The 23346-nt window shown below is 44.4% G+C and overlaps 1 protein-coding gene across 2 annotated transcripts in view; it reads left to right on the forward strand.

The window, feature by feature from the left end:
* The window catches only part of LOC120995602, a 78634-nt gene that overhangs the window by 52913 nt on the left and 2375 nt on the right, over positions 1-23346 (forward strand). The window contains exons 6-11 of one of the 2 annotated variants that reach the window (XM_040424899.1): positions 1938-1981; positions 7263-7379; positions 8086-8137; positions 8858-10179; positions 12890-12944; positions 15023-15074. In XM_040424899.1, coding sequence (XP_040280833.1) covers positions 1938-1981; positions 7263-7379; positions 8086-8137; positions 8858-10179; positions 12890-12944; positions 15023-15074 — 1642 coding nt within the window. Of the gene's footprint in view, positions 1-1937; positions 1982-7262; positions 7380-8085; positions 8138-8856; positions 10180-12889; positions 12945-15022; positions 15075-23346 lie in introns of both variants that reach the window. The other variant, XM_040424900.1, reaches the window with a different exon arrangement.

A 23346-nucleotide genomic window follows, 5' to 3' on the forward strand; every position in this document is an offset into this window, starting at 1 on the left:
TAAGTACAAAAATCTAGTGTTTAAGGCTACTTTCACACTAGCGTTCGGGGCTCCGCTTGTGAAATCCGTTTGAAGGGGCTCACAAGCGGCCCCGAACGCATCCCTACTGCCCCAATGCATTCTGAGTGGATGCGGATCCGCTCAGAATGCATCAGTCTGGCAGCGTTCAGCCTCCGCTCCGCTCAGCCAGCGGACACCCGAACGCTGCTTGCAGCGTTCGGGTGTCCGCCTGGCCGTGCGGAGGCAAACGGATCCGTCCAGACTTACAATGTAAGTCAATGGGGACGGATCCGTTTGAAGATGACACAATATGGCTCAATTTTCAAACGGATCCGTCCCCCATTGACTTTTAATGTAATGAATTTTTTCTAAGCTATAATGCAGACGGATCCGTTCTGAACGGATCCAAACGTCTGCATTATAGGAGCGGATCCCTCTGTGCAGACAGCAGACGGAACCGCTCTGAACGCAAGTGTGAAAGTAGCCTTACAATGGTAAAAAAAAAAAGTATATATTGTTTTTAAACAATGGAACTCTATGGTGAACAGATGCCACTGTACGCCATCAGTCTGTGGTATCCATTTTTTGTATACATTTAATGGATAGGAAAAATGTAATGTGAACCCAGCCTTATCTGTAGGATTGTGAAATGACCAGCAGATGGCCCTGTTGGCTGTAGTAGATAATCTATGTAGTAACATTGGTGATACAGTGCTGAAACTTGATGGAGAAGTGAATTAAACTGGAGATACAGTGATAGTTATCGGATTAATGCATTACCGTCTTGTACCTGTCCTTTTAGTTTATTTTTAATATAGTGTATGGACAGTGATGTGAAACATTTTTGTAATATACTATATTAGGCAAAGGTGCTTATATTTTACTACAAAACAGCGTGGAAAGAGTCCTTGTAGGAACACCGACAGTAAGTGTACCTACAGTCAGTGCTAAGCGCTGACAGCCTGATTCTCCCCTTTCTTCCCTGTTAGTTACTAGAGTAGAGAGAACAGAACTGCCAGCGCTAACAGTAGACATACAGGGACATAGTACACTTACTGTCAGCGCTGTGTGCTGGCAGTCCAGCTCTTCTCTCTCTTCCTTGCATTCAGAAGCACAGGGAAGAGAGAAGAGAAATTTACAGATCTGCCAGTGGTCAGTGCTAGCAGCAAGTCAGATAGGCAGGGAAACGGGTAGAGAGGACACCTGTAGCGAGCCAGGACCTGGAGTAGTGAGATAAGAGGCAAGCTGAGAAACCTGCCTCTGTATGTTCTTCAGTACTCAGTAGAATGCTGTAGACTGACTCTCATTAGCCATGATCAGTTTGAGTGTTGCTAAGGAGACTCTTATACTGTTTTCTATTAAAAATAAATCTCTTTCCCTAATAAAATATATCACAAAAATGCTTCATATTCCTCTCCCTACACTATATTAAAGGGTTTGGCCTCCTTTTTGGGAGGTTTTGGCAAAGCCCCCTTGTGGTCAGACATGCAAAAGGAAAGCATACTTACTTGCTTCCTGCAGCTGGGTCCCCAAACTTTCACTCCCTGTCCGCAGTTGCCTCACTGAGATCCCCGCTGTCAACATCCACTTGACACTGCTGAAGCGGTGACCTGCTTACCTTGCACCAAGTCAGTTGGTCATGTGACACAAGAGAGGCAGGTCACTGCTGTGGCCAGTGATTGGCTGTAGCAGTGTCAAACCAAGTGTTGAAAGTGAAGGACCCAAGCAAGGCAGCCAAGGCTGGGGAGCAAAGTGTCCAGGACTTAACGGCAGGGAAGCATGTAAGTATGCTGCCCCTTTTTCAGGTCTGGCCACGAGGAGGGTTTCTAAATACCCCCCCAAAAGTGGCCAAAGCCATTTAAAAATAAACTGAAATTACAGGTATATTGCCTGCACATTTGATATGTTCTCCATTTTTTCTTCTTGATCTCTCATAGAAACTGAAAACATTGGTGTGGCTACTCCGTTAGTGCTGCCTAAGGTGAATATATTTTATTTCAGATAAAAAAGGTTTTTCTATGCACATAGTGCTAAGAACGGTACAAGCTGCAACCAATGGAACATATTTAAATGGTCGCAAGTAGAAAATTATTAAATGTCCAGGACTAATATTGTCTACATTTATTGTACATGCATAAAATTTATAATATTTTTGTAGACTCTTCAGCTATGTATTAGTAATGTGACTCCATTTTTACACTGTACGGCTGGCCATTCACAAGATAGTTATTAGCGGACAGCTATCTCTCCCGTCCCCAAAATACATATGCATGCGTTAGAGTATGTTCACACTTTTTTAAATACAAGTTGGAAAAATCTGTGTTTATTCCAGTATCTATGTAAAAAACTTAAGGGTCAGTCACATGTTTGTAGTTTGAATGCCGTGGATCTGATCATGAATTAGTCCCATTCAGTGGTGCTAATCCTTGTGCAAGATAAAAAAAAGATTGAGATTGCTCAGTGGTTGATAGCTTTCATGTTCTGGGCCCACTTTTGGTTTTGGCTTGCAGTTACTACTGCAAAATTCTGACTGTAGAAAGTGATCTAATGTGTATGGCAGGCCTAAAGAACCACTCCAACACAATTTATTATTCTCTGGTCCATTAGAAAGGTACATAATGTAAATTGTAGGGTCTAATCCTCAGCTGTCATGTGACCAACACTCGACCCTTTCAAATGACACCGGACAGGACATCTATACATTCCTATGAGACTAGGGCTGCAGTAAATGATTATTTTAATAATCGAGTATTCTACCGATTATTTTTTACGATTAATCGAGTACTCTAATAAGAAAAAATGAATTAATAGACTGCTTTTCTTTATAAAAACTCATCAGACCTCCTGCCATCAGTCCCCAACACCCTTCGTTCCCCTCTGTGCGATCAGCCCAAGTGCATCAGTTCCCCCAGTGCCATCAGCTCCACTATTCCCCAGTACCATCAGCCCCCCCCCGTGCCATCAGCTCCGTTCCCCCAGTGCCTTCAGTTCCACTCCCCCAGTGCCATCAGCTCTCCCCCACCTGTGCCATCAGCTCCGTTCCACCAGTGCCTTCAGCTCCACTCCCCCAGTGCCATCAGCTCTCCCCCACCTGTGCCATCAGGTCCGTTTTCCCAGTGCCTTCAGCTCCACTCCCCCAGTCCCATCAGCTCTCCCCCACCCCAAGTGCCTTCTGATCCACTCCCCCAGAGCCATCAGCTCTCCCCCGCTCCATACAGGCAAACCTTGCGCCTCCCCTTGTATTTTTATTCACACTGTTTACCAATCATCACAAATAATATGTTCACTATATTGTACGGGTTATTACCACAGATACCCAATACTGTTCTGTGATATTTCATACTTTTTGTTTAGTATATATCACAAAACAGTATCTAGCGTACCGATAATAAAAAGCTGTACAATATAGTGGACTTATTTAGAGATAAACGAATTTCATATTTTGAAATTCGTTCACGCTTCGTTTACTAATAAAAGGTGAATTCCCCTGCATAACGGAAATGGGACGAATCCGTTTTGCAGCCCATAGACTTCTGTTATGACGGAATGAATACCGGAATGCCTCTAAAGCCATTCCGTTATGCATTCCATCGTAGAATTGCATTATGGTCCGTGGTAACGGAATCCATAACACAATTCACCTTTTACCAGTAACGAAGCGTGAACGAATTTCATAACCTGAAATTCGCTCATCTCTAGACATATTATTTAAGGTACTAGGGCTGGGCAATAATGACACTATAATGAAAGCCAATGTTTGCGGAAGCTCTGAAGGGTTGTTAGTGGGGGAACGCCTACATACACCTATAGATCTCACCTATAGACCCGGGCGGTTTCATTACAGGACACATCTTAGAGGAAGAAGTAAGAAGTGTAATGAACCTTAAAGAATGTGTAAGGAAATGCAAACACAACCTTTGATCATCTGAGGGACTGCAATCAGTAAGTCCCAGGGTGTCAGTACCTATCGGGAGAGGGTGACAGGGTGAAAGTACCTACTGTGGGTGTGGGAGGGGGGGGGGGGGGTCCTGTCAGGTTGCGAGTCAATTGGCACCGGGCAGGGGGGCTGTCAGGGCCGGCTAGCATCGGGCAGGAGGTGTCAGGACTGGCTGGCATAGGGCAGGGGCTGTCAGGACTCGTAACGGGGTGGGGTTGTCAGGATTCGTATCGGGGAGCAGTTGTCATGACAGTTACCGTGGTGCTGCTGGGCATCATCTGCATTGAAGTCCATTAAGTGTGTTTCGGCAGCTGCTGGTGCTCCTGCTGCTCCATGTGCTGCCCATAGGGGACAAGTGCAGGACGTCGGGCTGGTGCTCATCCCGCTCCTGCAGGGCGATGGGCCATATCCTATAACACCCGAAACCGGGCTCTGTCACATCGCGCTCTGGCGGCTCCCCCCCAGCGCGGGTCACCAGGGAACTGCTGAGCGCCTCCTTTCCAGCAGGGGCGCCGCCGACACTCCATCATTCCATGGACGTGCTGTGGAGTGTCCAGAGGCCCCCTGCTGGAAAGGTGAGTATTCCGAGTGTAAGCGCTTCACTCCCGCTCCGTGGTCACGTGACACAAAGGAATCCTCGATGCAAAAAATTTGCATCAAGGATTTTTTTGTCGAATTACTCTATTTAATCGAGTACTTGTTGCAGCCCTATATGAGACTGACATTGAGGCTCCCATAGGAATACATAGAGAAACTGGCTTCCTGTCCACACATAAGATGGTGTGTTACTTGGAGAGTAAGAGTGTTGGTCATATGACACAGTTGAGGATCAGAAGGGAGGTTATAACTCATAAATACAGTCTCTTGTAAGAAGATTACTTTCATACAGTTAACATCATGTACCTTTCTAACAGGTCAGAGAATAAAAGTTTTTGTGGGAGTGCTTCTTTAGGCTGTAGGTACATGGCATGATCCTAATACAAGTTTCTATAGGCATTTAATTATTTGATACATGAATCTCTGAGTATACATTCTATGGAAATGTATGTAAAAACATAATTTGTATAGTGAGAGGGTGTGTGCCATTATGGGAACATTTCACAATAAATGACTAGTGCTGGGATTTGATTTAGTGGGGTTGAATTTGCAGGGCTTCTTTCAAAAATACCAAGTACACCCCCAAACAATGTGTGGAAACACCCTAAAAGGAGTATTCTCATCATGCCGATAGACATGCCAGAAATATTCCCTGCTTCCCTTGTATGAACTGCTTGGATGTTTTCCCAATTTCCACTGAAATGAATGGGAACAGTTGTGCACATGAGCGGCCACCTCTCCATTTATTCCTCCCTCCCTTAGTTCTGGATATAGGTCTTCTACCCCTGCATGTGGGACTCCAGTTCTGGATATAAGTATTCCTCCCCTGCATGTGGGACTACACTTCTGGATATAAGTATTCCTCCCCTGCATGTAGGACTGCAGTTCTGGATATAGCTATTCTACCCCTGCATGTAGGACTACAGTTCTAGATATAAGTATTCTACCCCTGCATGTGGGACTCCAGTTCTGGATATAGGTCTTTTACCCCTGCATGTGGGACTACAGTTCTGGATATAAGTATTCCTCCCCTGCATGTGGGACTACAGTTCTGGATATAGGTATTCCTCCCCTGCATGTGGTTTTCCAGTTCTGGATATAAGTATTCCTCCCCTGCATGTGGGTCTCCAGTTCTGGATATAAGTATTCCTCCCCTGCATGTGGGACTCCAGTTCTGGATATAAGTATTCCTCCCCTGCATGTGGGGCTCCAGTTCTGGATATAAGTATTCCTCCCCTGCATGTGGGACTACACTTCTGGATATAGGTATTCCTCCCCTGCATGTGGGACTCCAGTTCTGGATATAAGTATTCCTCCCCTGCATGTGGGGCTCCAGTTCTGGATATAAGTATTCCTCCCCTGCATGTGGGACTCCAGTTCTGGATATAAGTATTCCTCCCCTGCATGTGGGACTCCAGTTCTGGATATAAGTATTCCTCCCCTGCATGTGGGACTCCAGTTCTGGATATAAGTATTCCTACCCTGCATGTGGGTCTCCAGTTCTGGATATAAGTATTCCTCCCCTGCATGTGGGACTCCAGTTCTGGATATAAGTATTCCTCCCCTGCATGTGGGACTACACTTCTGGATATAGGTATTCCTCCCCTGCATGTGGGACTGTAGGTCTTCTACCCCTGCATGTGGTTTTCCAGTTCTGGATATAAGTATTCCTCCCCTGCATGTGGGACTACAGTTCTGGATATAGCTATTGTACCCCTGCATGTAGGACTGCAGTTCTGGATATAAGTATTCCTCGCCTGCATGTGGGACTACACTTCTGGATATAGACCTCATGGACTCTGCTCTCTGAAATCCTGCGACAGCTCACGTCAGTGCGAAGTCAGTTTACTGATGCAGCTGCCCACAGTGGGCAGTGTACATCACATGCCCGGGCCTGGCTCTGACTCGGATGTCAGAGAGAAGAGTCCATGATGTCAGGGCACTGGGCTGGCTTACATAGAAACATGGGAGGAGCGATAACGGCATTCTCAGGAGAACATGGGCACTTGCATTCAGAGAGGAACGCCCCTGGGCACTTGCAGCTCATTTTCGTATATATCTTCAAACTTTGTTTATTCAACATCAAATGTAGAGAAATGAGAAAGAAAGGTACGATCTGTTAACTGTTTACGTCACCTACAGGACAGTGATAACAGTTAAATATGTCCAAATTAGGTGACAGACAATACAAGCCACTCACTAATGTATTGTGATTATCTATATTTCCTCCTTTGCTAGCTTCATACATTTTTCCATCACATTATTCACTGCTCATTTCCATGACCACCCTGCAATCCAGCAGCAATGGCCGTGCTTGCACACTATGGGATAAAACACCGGCCTCTCTGGTGGCCAGGACCGTGGGAGCTCACATAGGCTTGTGCTTGTTTAGTGTGCAAGCAAGACCACTGCTGCTGGATTGCAGGGTGATCATAACCATGGAAACGAGCAGAGAGATGGAAAAATGAATGAAGCCAGCACAGGAGGCAATATGGACAATCACAATACATTAGTAAGTGCCTTGTATTAACTTTCTCTACATGATAAATGCTGAAATTGGGTTCATGGAGTATTGTTTCCTTCCGCACTCCAGAAACATAGTAATACCTGATGTATGTTTGTTTTCACTGGGGGACTGACCCTTTGGGAGAGGGACTGATAACTGCTTTTAATGACATGGAATGGAATATGACCTACTTCATCGATGTGTTTTTGTGTTTTCCTTTAGAAAATGCCATCCGTTAGAAAAAGTCAAGGTTTGAGTCCAAGGAAATGGACATCTTGTGATTTACCGGTAGTGGTTAACTCACCATGTTCAAAAAAGAAATCATCTACCACTTTTGAAGTAAGCATTTGCATTCTTGTATTTATAATAGACTATTGTCTGCTGTTTCTAATGCTTTTGTACCTCTTTGTTCTTCTGGATAATATGTATTTGACCTTTTGAAGAGGAACTTGACACATCTAAATGGGGAAATAGTTATAACAAGCCCCAGAAAAATGGATAGGTACTGGCTATTGGAATGCAGTGACCTAAAATACTATTCTTTTTGCATGAGACCTACTATTATTGTGCAAAAGTAGTAAAACATTAAACTATACATACAGTATTTGGTATGGCTGTTAATTGTACTGACATATAGGCCCATAGCAACCAATAAGCGCTCTCTTAAAGAGCTTTCTTAAAGTGTTATGAAAAAATGAAAGGTGAGCTCTGATTGGATTGCTGTGGGCAACTAAGACCGTTTTCCTGTTAGTTTTGATAAATGTAGCCCATAAAGTATTATCCCACACAGTTTATATCCTCAAACTATGTCAGAATAATGGTATTACTAAAAAATACAATTCATCCCACAAAAATAAAAACCTCTCATATGGCTACAGTGACAAATTTGAAAAAATGTATATTATCAGAAAAAGAAAAAAAATAATAATAAAAAAATTTGAAAATCATCAGACTTGTTATTTCATGGGGAGTATAAGTATTCAGTTAGACATGTCAGGAGAGATTACATGTCCTGTTTAATGTGAATTTTTATTTCTGTCTTCAGGTTGAACCGTTTTATGGCCAAACCACTGCCTTAATGGAACATAATGCTAATGGTAACACTTTCTTTCTGAGAACCGTTTCAAGTACTAGGTTTAGTCATTTTAAAGATTGTCCAGCCCTTTGACATGTTATACAAAAAATGTAAACTAACAAAATGAGCAGTACTCGCCAAGTGCTCCTGTGACATTGCTTTCTGGGTCCTTCACTGGTCTCTGTATCTTTGCCTCCTGTGATGTTGTGTCGAAGACTTCAGTGGTGATAGCCAGTGATGGTCAGTTCACAGTGTTCGCCAGCGAACACATGCGGGCTGCCATCTTTAGTAAGGTAGACTCACATGTCCGGCGATGCACAGGTAAGCCCTTACCTGTGCCGGGAGCTGGTCTGAAATGAAATGCAGTCACTGGGAGCAGGCAGTTCCGAGAACAGCCCGATGAAGGCCTCTGGCGGCTGTTCTTGGAACTGCTTGCTCCCGGTGACTGCATTTGATTTCAGACAGGCTCCCGACACAGGTAAGGGCTTACCTGTGCATCGCCGGACGGGTGAGTCTACCTTACTAAAGATGGCAGCCCGCATGTGTTCGCTGGCGAACTGACCATCACTGGTGATAGCTGCAGCCAGTAATTGGCTGCAGTAACATGTTATTGTCATGACCAGAGCGGGATCTGGGAAACGCCATTGGGGTGTGGGGTTGGATCAGTGTAAGTTTTTCATAAACAAATTCAAGGGGTTGGACAGCTCCTTTAAATTAACATTCCGTTTTTGCTATTTTCCAGAACACAAAGAAATGTCACCACGAAATAGTGGCTTGGGCGTTATGAGAAAGAACATGCCTGTTGCTTTGCCAGTCAACATCACCATTTACGAACAAATGAAGAGATTTATGGAGCGGAACAACAAAGAATGTTTTTCAGAGTCTTCGGGAAAGTACGCTGTCTGTCAAGAAGATGGTAGTGGATCTTCAGACCGTGAAGAAGCAAGCTACTCTGAACCAGGGAATAAGACTCTTGGGGATTATTATCCACAAATGATTGAGAACCTCTGCAGCCTATTGGATTTTCAAGTGAAAAACCAAATAGCTGATAATATTGTCCGGCATTACAAGCGCCTCATTTTGCGTAAGAAAATATTAGAAATGAAAATGGTTAACAGAAGCATGTCCAGGTCTTTTAATAGGACGTACACACTATGCCCTGTACCCAGTTCAGAGGAAATCGCGACTGCTCCTAAGACTTATGTTTCCACACAGTTGCAGGAACCACGTTTGAGTTTATTTTCGAAGCTATGCAAATATGACAGACCAGCTGCCGCAGTCCCACCTCACGTGGACTTTCAGAACAATGCTAGTAAGCCCTTTCAATGTATCTTAGATAGTCAGACCATACACAAGGACAGTCCCTTTCAGAGCCAACAGGAAAAGGAAATGAATGGTGCTATGTCTCTTGGATACAGCTCGGGAACATCTCCCTCATTTAAAATGTGCATCAGTCCAAGTAAGAGTATAACCAACAAAAGCCATATAGATATTGCCATAGCCCAATCTCCATACTGCAAAGACTCTAAAGACCTTCTTTCCCTGAGCAGAAAAAACGTCATTTCTGGGATTTCTATGTTACACAGTCCTAAACAAATGATTGCCAAACCTAACTGCAATATGAGCGAAGAATCAAAAAGCCCAAGGAACTCAATGACCACTGACAGCCAGAGGGAAGTTGATAGAAACGTTGCTAGTTTTTATAAGGACCATGTTAAGCAACCACCGGAAAGAACGAGCACTCTGACCAGGAGAAATTCCATCTCTGCATTTTCCGGAGGTCACAGTAAAAATGGGGATTTTGAAAGTCTGTTTAGAAATCTAACCAAAAATGGACCCCAGCCAGTCAATTCAGCCCAAATTGAATTATCAAAAACTGCTTATTCTTCATTAGGTAATTCTCCAGGATCACTTAGAGCCAAACGATTGCTAAGTCATGAATCTTTAGTTTCAACATCAAAGAAACCCAGGAGAGTAATCAGCAGCTTAAACTCATCTTTTTCTATGGACTGTAGTGATTCGTTTGGCTTAGAACTAAGCTCTTCTCGTGCTCAGCAACATTCAGTAAGTTATTTTTAATATTTGACAATTGTGAAATACTTGATCTGCTGAATAAAGAAGGTCTGACTACATATGAACAAATCTGCGAACCTTTCACCAGGATTTCACTTAATAAACTATTACCAGTACCTTATAGATCATCCTCATTGTGTTTCAATGCATTCTTGTGCCGCTTTCCTGGGATGTATATTCATGAACAAAACGACTTATAAAGTCCTCGTCTCCAGCTCCTGAAGTCACACTAGAAGTCAAGGGGGTAGCCCTTTCCTCACTCCGGGCTGTAACTCCCCTGCCCTAACCCCTCCTCTAAGTAGTGTAACTGACACCCGGCTCAGTCGCCGGGACCGCATTTGTACAGGCGGCGCATGCGCTGTCGGACTCAAGCGCGATCCTGTAACTGAATTGCGCATGCGCCGTCACCGATGCCTGCATGTCTTCTCTTCCTCACGTGCGATTCAGTTACAGGATCGCGCTTGAGTCCGACAGCGCATGCGCCGCCTGTACAAGCGCGGTCCCGGCGACTGAGCCAGGTGTCAGTTACACTACTTAGAGGAGGGGTTAGGGCAGGGGAGTTACAGCCTGGAGTGAGGAAAGGGCTACCCCCTTGACTTCTACCGTGACTTCAGGAGCTGGAGACGAGGACTTTATAAGTCGTTTTTTTCATGAATATACATCCCAGGAAAGCGGGACAAGAATGCATTGAAACAGAATGAGGATAATCTATAAGGTACTACTGGTAATATTTTATTAAGTGAAATCCTGGTGAAAGGTTCGCTTTAAGCAGTGGGTCAGATCACTTCACCTGATTGCTTTAACTGTTTTATATACACGGGTGTTAAATGGGTTTTCCTACAAAGAACATTTATCATGTGTCCATAGGGTAGATTACAAATGTCAGATTGCTTGGAGCCCCACCACTGGTATTCCCACCAGTCAGTAGAAGGAAAGTCCTGAGCCCCCATTCTTCACTGCACAACCGTAGTAAGGAGGAGTTTGATTACAGCGGTGGTCTAGCATGTTCCCTGCTGCTCCATTTGATGCCCATACGTCTGACTGAAGCAGCCAAGTACAGGGCATGTCTGTTTCAGTAGGCCCAAAATAAATAGTGCAGCTGCACTACCGCGGTGCAAAGCTGTTTTAGATAGTATTGGGTCAAGCATATAGTCCCCATTGACTACTTCTTTCCCCTTCCATGTCAAAAAGAGGCACAGAAATAAGTCTACAATATGCAAAGCGCACCATATAAAATAAGCTTCCTGGACTTTTGTGAGTATGGCAAACTGAGTGTATTTTAACCCCTTCAGGACTTGTGCCATACATGTACAACATAAGTTGGGGTTTTGAAGATGGCTCCCACTCAGGAGTCAAGCAGGCACCATAGTCGCTGGGTGCCTGCTGTTTTGCACAACATACACCTTGAGGCACTGTCCGTGATCCGCGATAATGCTGATCATGGACATTTAACCCCTAAGATACACATAGTGAATCTCCCATAAGCTGCAATGTTAAATCATTGCAGTCCATTGGAAAAGCAATCAGATGATCGCATGTTAAAGTCCCCTAGGAGGACTTAAAAGAAGTGTAAAAAAAAGTTTTTAAAAATATAAAGACTCACCCAGTTCCTCCGTACTATTAAAATATAAAAATATTTATTCAATATGGTGAATGGCATAATAGAAAAAAATGGCTGATGTGCTATTTTTTTTGTTGCTTCACGTCCCCAAATAAAATTGAATAAAACGAGTTATACAGACTCCAAAATGGTATCCATAAAAACAGGTCGTCCTGCAAAAATTAGCCCCCACACAGCTCCTCAGATGTAAATATAAAAAAGTTACGGGGGTCAGACTATGACGATGCAAATAATTATTTTTTTCAAAGGTATTTTTAAAGTATTAAAACAAGAAAAACTATAGAAATGCTGTAATTATTGTACTGACCCGAATGAATCAACAGGTCAGTTTTACCACATAGGAAACACCATAAAAACAAAACCCATAAAACTATGGAATTTTTCCAGTTCCAGCCCAATTGGAATTTTTTTCCCACTACATCCTATGCTATATTAAATGGTGCCATTGGAAAGTGCAAATAATTCTGCAAAAGTCCTCGTATGGCCATGTAAAAGGGAAAATTTAAGAAAAAAAAAAAAAAGTTATTGCTCCAGAAAGCAAGGAGTAAAAAATCTAAATGGGAAAAAAGACGACTGGCAGGACTATGTAGGGATACCTCCCCTACTTGTCAATTTATCTTGAGCATTTCTAGGAGGACTAAAAAAGTGTCTCCACTTAGGCCACGCATTGTCGGCTCTTCGAGTGAGTGGATACAAATTGGAGAAACACAAATGGGCAGATTTATCAAAACCAGTGTAAAGGAAAACTGGCTTAGTTGCCTATAAGGAGCTTTGAAAAATGAAAGGTGAAATGTGATTGGTTGCTATTGGCAACTAAGCCAGTTTTCCTTTGCAACAGTTTTGATAAATCTGCCCCAAACTGGGCCAATTTGCACCACTTTTTTAGACAGGTTCTAGATTCAGACACATTAGTAAATCCGGGCCAGTGTTCTTAAAAAGAGGCTTTAGAATTCTTATAGGGAATACAAGGATTTATTAAAAGAGGAATGTCAGGAGGACTATCAGGTCCTCTTTAGCAATGTGATTTATACTTGAACACTCATGCAATGTTTCATCATTTTAACAACATTTGTTTTTCAGGCTGCTGCCTCACCTCTTCCACCTTATATGTCACCAAACAGTTCAGGGTCACACAGTAAGTAATATGTAAAATGATCAAAATATTCTATTCATCTTCTTTTTTTTTTATTACATAAAATACACATAATTATATCAATTACTCATCATAGTTAGAAAAATCAACCCAACCATTAAAATCCCACCCTGTACGGTGTCCTGTCAAGAAAGAGAAATTTAGGGAGAAGTCCACCTCGACCAGATCCTTAACCAAGCCTTTATTTTCTTCCTATTTTTATATAAAAAAAATTATATTTTCACTCTGTTTACCAAATTGGACCAAGTCCGTATCTTGGGAATTTCTTTTGCCATCCAGCCAATTATTAGCAAAACCAATACGGATATATGAGGTTAGATAGTAAAAGATATTATAATCACACAGTAGTCTTGATTAAATAATTCATCTTATTGTCTTAACAAATACTTCTCAACATGATTAGCAGACGCAAAAATAAAAAATTGTTAAAAACAAATCGGTTATGGTGGTCTGACAACAGGGTGAAGGTGATGAAGTGAAAGTGCATAAGTAAATAGGTGGCAATGTAGCCACGGCACAACCCGTATAGCCATGAGAATAGCTGCTTATACAAAGGCAATGTAGGCCGATTTACATGCAATACAAGTAGTAAATTAACAAAATAGAAAAGTAAATGACAGTAATCATGCCCACCAAAATGAGTAATACCATTCCGAGTCAGACCACCACAAGTGGCATCTTCAGTTCCTTAAAGAGAACCTGTCACCACAAAGGGCAATGCAATCTGCAGGCAGCAGGTTATAGGGCAGGAGGAGCTCAGTAAAAATATTCAGTAAAACATAATTTATACATTTCAGACCCTCTCTGATGTCATTTGTACTCTGGGGAGGTCTTTTTACATGGACCGATGTGTCAGGCAATTATTGGAAACGAACCAGATGTTTCTGATAATTGCCTGATTGTCATTGGAGATGAGGACTGCATTCATATGGGGACTGAATAGAGACTAGCGATTACTAGAGCAATCGCATGTGCCCATAGAAGATCATTGTTCCTGGGCAGCAGACCGCTATATACACAGCCCAATCTGCTGCCCAGAAACAGTGATTTTTGGTGCCAGCAGAGGAAAACGATAACCCCATGACCGAACATATATACGAACACTCATCCCAGGTAATTTACCTGATTAGTTGTCCATGTAAAAGGACCTTTAGGCCCTATTTCACACGAGTGTGACGGATTGGCTCTGGATGCGTACAGGATGCGTTCAGTGAAACTCGCACCATTTTGCAAGCAAGCTCAGTCAGTTTTGTCTGCGATTGTGTTCAGTTGTTCAGTTTTTTCCGCGCAGGTGCAATACGTTTTGATGCATTTTTCACGCGCGTGATAAAAAACTGAAGGTTTACAAACAACATCTCTTAGCAACCATCAGTGAAAAACACATCGTACCCGCACTTGCTTCCGGATGCAATGTGTTTTTCCCTGAAGGCCCATTCACTTCTATGGGGCCAGGGCTGCATGAAAAATGCAGAATATAGAAGATGCTGCATTTTTCACGCAACGCAGAACTGATGAGTGAAAAAAAACCCGCTCATGTACACAGACCCATTGAAATGAATGGGTCAGGATTCAGTGCAGGTGCTATGCGTTCACTTCCCGTGCGGAAAATTTGCTCGTGTGTAAGGGGCCGAAGGGGACTTAGGTGGTACACAAAGATAGCTGTCAGTCACTGATAACTGTACTCGCCGTGGTCATAAGTATAGAAAGTATACGTTTTACTGAATTTATTTTATTTCAGCTCCTGCTGCTCTATAACATGCTGTCTGCAGATCGTATTGCATTTCGTGGGGACAGGTTCGTTTTAAACCTCCTCATAACTGGTGTACTTTACACATTGTTTTGCGCCAGCAGAGGGTGTATGACATTATTAGTACTTTTCAGAAAGGTGCAAAAAAAAGTGTAGAGACACATAATAAATTTGCTACATACCAACAATGCCGGTTTTTGGCATTTGAGCAAAAATCGTTGCATGTTTTTGTTAGGAAATGTTTTCTAATTTTTAAGCAAAATAGTGGTAGCAAGATTTTACCTATTTATATCATATGATTTGTTTTTCACAGGGTCCTCTTCCCCAAGGTTTAATGGCAGAAGTCCTAAAAGAACAAGTGCATGGTATAGTAAACTTATATATATATATATATATATATATATATATATATATATTTATAATTCTTCTCACTTCACTTACAGCAAAAGACCTGAGAGTCCTAGATTGAACACTCTGACTCCTTGTAAGAAACACACTACAAAGAACTGTGCACACCCAAAATACAGTATACCACAAATATATACATAATCTTTATTTAGACACATATAGAAAGACAGGGCCAATCTTTTTTGATCAGGATGTTCAATCTAAAATGAGCCAAAAGATACTGGAAGGGCACCGCTGAGTAAAGGCTCATGTACACGAACGTATTTTCTTTCCGTGTCCGTTCTGTTTTTTTGCGGACCGTATGCGGAACCATTTATTTCAATGGGTCCGCAAAAAAATGGAAGTTGCTCTGTTTCCTTATTTCCGTTCTGGGGAAAAATAGAACATGTCCTATTATTGTCTGCATTACGGACAAGGATAGTACTGTTTTATTAGGGGCCAGCTCTTCCGTTCCACAAAATACGGAATGCACATGGATGTCATCCGTATTTTTTGCGGATCCGTTTTTTGTGTGCCAGTGCACCAAACCAGACTCCTTTTAAGAAACACACCGCAGAAAACTGTGCACACCTGAAATATGTAAGAAATATCTAACCTTTATTAAGTCACATGTAGAAAAAAATAATGCCAAGTTAAGAAAAAAATGAAAGTAGAAAACACTCCACGTGCCATTAATAATAATAATAGGACAACTGCAGGATGTACAGAAAGTCCAGCACATGCGGTTCTTTGTATTTGTTATTGCTGCTTATTGATTTGTTATTTTGTCATCTTCTAACCTTCTCTAGCCATATTTTGTGCATATCCTGCAGGTGTACCGTGGCCAGATAGATATGGTTGGAGGCAGTGAAACACTTGCAGGACCTCAACCTTATGCCTCAGAGCTCATGCACATGACCGTGATTTTTGTCCACAATTTTTGAGAGATGGATGTGGCCCGTTCACTTCAATGGGGCTGCAAAAGATGCGGACAGCACACCGTGTGCTGTCTGCATCCTTATGTCCGTTCCGCAGCCCCGCATAAAAAAAGGATTTTTGTACTTACCGTAAAATCCTTTTCTCGTTTGGATGCATTGGGGGACACAGCACCATGGGTATATGCCGAGCTGCCACTAGGAGGCTGACATTAGAAAAGAAAAGTGTTGGCTCCACCCAGATGGGCTATACCCTCTGCTCAGACACTAAACTAACCATTTGAACCGAAAGCAGTAGGAGCATCAAAAAACCCAACGATCGGTGAAGCCAAAATGTCCTAAACCAGAAAAAGGACCATTATCAAAGGATCCTGGGAAATCCGGAAAACCTGAACGAAGAAAAAAACAACATGGGTGGGATCTGTGTTCCCCAATGCATCCAACGAGAAAAGGATTTTACAGTAAGTACAAAAATCTCTTTTTCTCGTGAATAGCATTGGGGGACACAGCACCATGGGACTTCCCAAAGCTAGGTAAATGGTCCTGAGTTCCAGCATATTGATCTGAGTTCCAGGATAATAATCCCGCATCGACCACTGACCCTGGGATGAGAGAGACCCGAAGACTGCCCCCCAACCTGTCAGGCTGGCATCTATGGAGATCATCTGCCAACGGGGGGGGAAGGAAGGATCTTCAGTGGGAGACAGCGGGTTCAGCCACCAGCGCAAGTCCCGGCGGACCTAAGGGGACAGATTGCAACCATCCGGTCCAGAACACGCATGCATGCCCTGATGGGCAGAGGAGATGAGACACCCCTGACTGGAGAGCCACTACCTTGTCCTGAGGGAGGAAAACTCAGCCAAGGCGAGCGTCGAGGACCATGCCTAGGAATAGGGTTAGGCGATATACGATATAAATTTGTGCCACGATATGGATTTTGTGCATATCGCCGGACCGCGATATGACCACGGAGCGGTAGTAAATGATCGCGCTCTCGGCGCGCACCATGTTCTCCTGAGCAGGCACAGTGGAGAAGGAGGGAGTCCCTCCCTCCCCACTGTGCGTGGCTGCCGCTGGCCACCAATAAGAACAGAGTAGGAGGAGGAGGGGAGGGACTGTGGCCACTGCGCCACCAATGAATGCCTGAATACCAACGTAGCGTTCATGTGCCAGCCATATCCCGGTCCCTATGACTGCATGCTGCGATCTGCCGCAATTAACCTCTCAGTTGAGGGGTTAATCGCGCGGATCACAGCGTCCTGTCAGAGGTCGGGTGCCGGGAATGTTCTTCAGTCTCTGCATTGGTGGCAGTGGGCAGTTCCGATCGGAGTCCCAGCAGTGTAATGCTGGGGCTCCGATGGGTTACCATGGCAGCCAGGACGCTACTAAAGACCTGGCTGCCATGGTATGTTAGTGTGCAGCATTATACTCACGTGCGCCGTGGCTGCCGGTCGCTCCTTCTTCTGTCTGTGCGGCGCATTGCTAATGCTTATAGCATTAGCAATGCACCGCACAGACCTATGAGAAGAAGCAGCGCCCGGCGGCCACGGCGTACGTGAGTATAAGGCTGCTCACTAACATACCATGGCAGCCAGGACTTCAGTAGCGTCCTGGCTGCCATGGTAACCGATCGGAGCCCCAGCATTACACTGCTGGGACTCCAATCGGAACTGCCCACTGCCACCAATGATGGGGGGGGAGGGGGACCCTGTGGCCACTGCCACCAATGATTAATACTGGGGAGGGAGGGGGGGTGGGTTTGAGTTACCAGAGGGGGCTGATAAGAGGGAGAGGCTGGGGGTCGGATCAGGGGCTGGGGGGCGGATCAGGGACTGGGGGGCTGATCAGAGGCTGGGGGGCACATGAGAGGCTGGCTGCCATGGTCAGCTCCCTGCTGTTGTGTGCACAAAGCACAGGGCAGCAGGGAGAGTGTAAAGTCCTATTCACCCTGATAGAGCTCTATTAGGGTGAATATGTCAAGGGTTCTAGCCCTTAATGAGGCTAATAGTTATTAAATAAAAAGTTTAAAAAAGTTTAAACACCCCCCCCCCCCACCCACAAATATAGAAAACAATATATCGCGATATATATCGCACATGCTTAAAATTATATCGCAATATAGATTTTAGGCCATATCGCCCACCCCTACCTAGGAATTCCATCCTCTGACTGGGAACCAGGGAGGACTTGGTGTGATTGACCAGCCAGCCGAACTAGGACAGCACGGACAGGGTGATGTGGAGACTGGACAGGTTGTCCTCCCGGGACGGAGCCTTCATGTCACAGTCCCTCAGGTGCCCATGTGCTTTTTTCTCTAAAAAAAACTCTCGACTGCTGAAAGAAATTATGACGTGGATAATAGGGATTTGCTGGCCATTAAGTTGGCTTTTGAAGAATGGTGCCATTGGTTGGAAGGAGCAATTCATTCTATTACGGTAATTACTGATCACAAAAATCTGGCTTCCCTTGAGTCAGCTAAACGACTGAATCCAAGGCAGGCCAGATGGTCGCGGTTTTTCACCAGATTTAACTTCATTGTCACCTACCGCCCTGGGGTTAAGAACGTCAAGGCAGAGGCTTTGTCGCGCAGCTTTCCTGGAGGGGGGTGGTGATTCTAAAGATCCTAGTCCTATTTTTTCTGAAGGGGTAGTCATATCTGCCCTTTATCCTGATCTTGAGGCTAAGGTGTTGGAGGCCCAAGAGGATGCACCGGACTCTTGTCCTCCAGTGAAATTGTTTGTTCCTTCAGACTTGCGTCATAAGGTATTTGAGGAACATCACTGTACTGTCTTGGCTGGACACCCTGGGAGTAGATCCACTGTCGATCTCTCATCTTACGCAGATTTTGGTGGCCGGGACGTAAGTGTGTTGAGGACTATCTGTCAGCCTGTTGTACCTGTGCTCGTGCTAAGGTGACACATACTCGGCCTTCTGGATCTCTTCTTCCATTACCCATCCCGTCCAGACCTTGGACGCATTTGTCCATGGACTTTGTCACAGATTTACCGAATTCTTCGGGAAAAACCGTGATCCTGGTGGTAGTTGATCGGTTTAGCAAAATGGCGTATTTTATAGCATTGCCGGCTCTACCTAATGCCAAGACTCTTGCACAGGTGTTTGTCGATAACATCGTGAAACTACTTGGCATTCCCTCTGATGTGGTGTCTGATTGGGGGACTCAGTTTGTTTCCAGATTCTGGAAAGCGTTCTGTACTCGACTGGGAGTACAATTATCCTTTTCTTCGGCTTTTCATCCTCAGTCGAACGGACAGATGGAGCGCACCAATCAGAATCTGAAGACTTACTCGAGATGTTATGTTTCAGAGAACCAGGAGGAGTGGTCTTCATTCTTGTCGTTAGCTGAGTTTTCCATTAATAACCGTAGACAGGAGTCCACTGATAAGTCGCATTTTTTTGGGGCATATGGATTCCATCGGCAGTTTGGCACATTTTCTGGTTCTCAAACTTCCGGTATTCCTAAGGAGGAAAGATTTACCTCTTCTTGGTCTTCGATTTGGTGGAAAATTAAAAATAACCTGAAAAAGATGGGCAACAGGTATAAGCGTGTGGCTGACAGGAGACGTATGAATGGTCTGGACCTGAGAGTGGGTGATTCTGTGTGGCTGTCCACAAGAAACATTAAGCTTAAGGTACCTTCTTGGAAGTTGGGCCCAAGATTTCTTTGTCCATATAAGATCACTGCCATTGTTAACCCTGTAGGGTTTGAAAATCCATAACGTATTTCATAAGTCGAATCTAACAGCATCCTTGATTTCTCTTGATTCAGTGTTAATAGGGTTAATGACCACTTCCCTTTTCTTAGCTGTTGCTCAGTGGTCATCACTTCTACCCTTTATAGTCTGACCCCACCCTTCTGACTATGCGGTAGATAGCTTCATTTGGATTTGGCTGAGCTGGTGTGAGTTTGACTCTGGTTTTCCTGCTCGTCCTTCTCTACAGAAGTTAAGTGTCGCGTTTGTTTGTGTTTGTTATATTCCCTGTTGTTTGTACAGATGTAACAGGGTTAGCACTCAAACTCTTAAAGGGATTCTGTCATGAGATTTGAGGCCTATAACCTAAACATATGGCTAGGTCCCTACTAATACCCTGAATCCGAAACTGACCTTATTAAATGTGCCTGTGGCAATATTAGCGTATAAAACAGGTTTTTATAACCTGTCATTCACCTACCTAAGGTGTCCAAGGGGACGTCGCTTCATCCAGGGTGCCCGGCTGCAGCCATCTCCGTCTGGTGCCCAGCGTCGCCTTTCCACTAGAAATCGCTGCCCTCCCTGTCTATAGTGCCTCCTTCCTCACCTCAGCCCCGCCTCCGCAATCGTCCGGTCCCTCAGGTTATGCCTAGTGCGCACGCGCGGGATCTGGCAGAGGGCCTGGACGATTGCGGAGGCGGGGCTGAAGTGAGGAAGGCGGCACTATTGAAAGGGAGGGCGACGATTTCTAGACCTGGCCATATGTTTAGGTTATAGGCCTCAAATCTCATGACAGAATCCCTTTAACTCAAATTTCTTAAATCATCGTGTTATCTTGAAACAAAAGCCATTGAAAAGCAATTGAAGGTGTTTACTTAGTTTAGATAACACATTTCAGGAATCTCAGAAAGCATGAGTGTTAACTCTGCTACATCGGTATCTGGGCCGGAGACAGAGATTTCCATTCGTCCATCTGGGGAGGAATGGATTGTCTCTGGTCCTAACCTTTTCCAGGGCCTTATAGGGATATAAAGGCCTAGGTACACTGCATATGAATATTCCTACTTTCAAGGTCTATTCATATTGATAGATAGTTAGCGCCTGGATTAGGGTTGTCTAGGAGGTGACCTGTTTCTTCCCTAGTTTCCAGGCCCAGTTACTGTTCCCCTTCCCTCCTGTGTTCAGTGTGGAGGGCGGGCATGCCAGGAGGGCTTGGCCTTGAAGGAAGGACGAGCAGTCTTTTTATCCTGATGGGAGGAGGAGTCCCGAAAGGAGCGAAAACGCTGAGACCACGATTAAGGCATAGGACGGTAGCGGCGGGAATGGTTCTGGGGCAGGAGGGAACTTTTCCCACCCGTGGCCTCAGAAATAAGCTCCTCCAAACGTTTCCCGAAAAGCCTACCACCCAGGAATGGGAGAGATATGAGCGCCTTTTTGGAGGCTGCATCCGCAGCCCAGGCCCAAAGCCAAACCGTGCGGAGGATGGCCACCGAGTTAGCAGCCGCCCTACCAGAGTGGCATGCCGATTCCAGGGAAGCATCACAAAGGTACCTGGAGGCCTGGAGAAGATAAGAGGCAAGGAGATGGCGCACCCCTGAGCAGAATTTGTGGGTAAGGAGTAGGACCAAACAAGCTGTTTGGCCAATACGATACAGGCCTTAGCCACCCAAGACGCGGCAAAGGCAGGGCCGGATAGTGGAGCCTGCTGCAACGAATACAGACTTGGACAAGGAGTCTATCTTCTTGTCCAATGGATCAGACAAGGACGTGGTGTGAATAAGGACTTTGCCCGCATTCTATATATGAATAATCCCATAGAAATTCATTTGTTTCTCCTTGGAAGCACTTCCAATCATCACGGCAAACCCTGTCCGCGTATTGGCCAAAACCGGATCATCACTGCACACGTGGGACGCTGAAAGACTGACGTCTTACCCACACGCCTGTCCTTCCGCGAGACTAGAGAAGGAGAGCCGGATTCACAAGAGCGACTACAAGCAGGATAGCCGCGAAGACACCAGACAGGTAACTGCAGTTGAGGTTGCTATCGGCGTCCACGTGGGACGCCACGGCTGACCTGACAACCCACTGCCTGAAAGTTACACTCACCCATCTAACAAACATGAATATTACTGTATCGAAATATTGTAACAGTATTCAACAGAACTCCCCTAACCACCACTAACTTATTGGGACATTGTGCAATATAAACTTTAGCAATTTATTACTGTTGGCAGCACTAACCACTATAGAAGGACACAATTATCCAACAGAGGAAAGGAGACTACAAGATTATTATAGGAGAAGACACTGGACTCTCTATTACAGCTATATTTTTTCTATATTTTATATATATATATATATATATATATATATATATATATATATATATATATATATATATATATATGTATGTATATATATATATATATATATATATATATATATATAATGTTTTTACCCATTTTTCTCCTTTTTTTTTTTTGATTATTTTTATTTTTTTGATTATTCATCAAGAATATTTACACTAACTAATTTACCAGCACCTGGATCAATTTGCCTACCAAACAGATTGGACACAAATTTTTCAAAATACTTTATTTTTTTTTATTTTTTTTTTATTTTATAACTTTTTAACCACCTATCTCATTATTGCACATGCACTTATTTGCACATTTGCAGCAATTGCAATTAAGTTTGTATTGAAGATAAACTCCGGCCCCAGGCAAAATCCTGCGCTAAACTGGGATAGGAGGGGAAGGAGACCCCTCCCAGGAGCCGAGGGAAGCGGGGAGGGGCCAAGAAAAAAGCCCGGGAAGCGAGGGCCCCCAGGTTGTTAACAGTGCTGGGTCAGAAACCAGGAACTTCTGGATTGCAGGCAAACACTTTAACCTGGGGAGCCACACGCCATGCTAGAAGCAGGGGAAAAACAAGGGGAAAAGGGGGACCTGTCAGGCCCCCCGATATGATAGGCTCCCACCCCCTGGGAAAAGAGGCTGAATTAATCCTAGACCCATGGGACAGGGACGCAAACTCGCACATATGTGGGATTACCGGCATACCACTGTGGATGGAGTAATGGGGGACTGGGTGACCGGCGAGGTACTGTACGCGCCCGCAGGGGGTGCAACTACAGTGGATATCCACGATGGAGCCCCATCCTGCAGCAGGCCGAGACCTGCAGGAGAAGAAAAAATAATAAAATAAAAAACAAAAAGCAGCAAGACCTGCAAAAAAACTGAGCACGTCATGTCTGCCTCCTACGGACACTAGACTAAAACTGGTTAGTTTAGTGGAGGCATGCTCAACCTGCGGCCCTCCAGCTGTTGCAAAACTACAACTCCCAGCAGGCCCGAACAGCCTACAGCTATCAGCCTACAGCAGGGCATTGTGGGAGTTGTAGTTTTACAATGGCTGGAGGGCTGCAGGTTGAGAATGCCTGGTTTAGGCCTCTTTCACACTTGCGTTGTCCGGATCCGGCGTGTACTCCACTTGCCGGAATTACACGCCGGATCCGGAAAAACGCAAGTGTACTGAAAGCATTTGAAGACGGAACCGTCTTCCAAATGCGTTCAGTGTTACTATGGCACCCAGGACGCTATTAA

This window comes from Bufo bufo, chromosome 3 (genome assembly GCF_905171765.1).
Source record: "Bufo bufo chromosome 3, aBufBuf1.1, whole genome shotgun sequence".
Taxonomy (NCBI): Eukaryota; Metazoa; Chordata; class Amphibia; order Anura; family Bufonidae; genus Bufo; species Bufo bufo.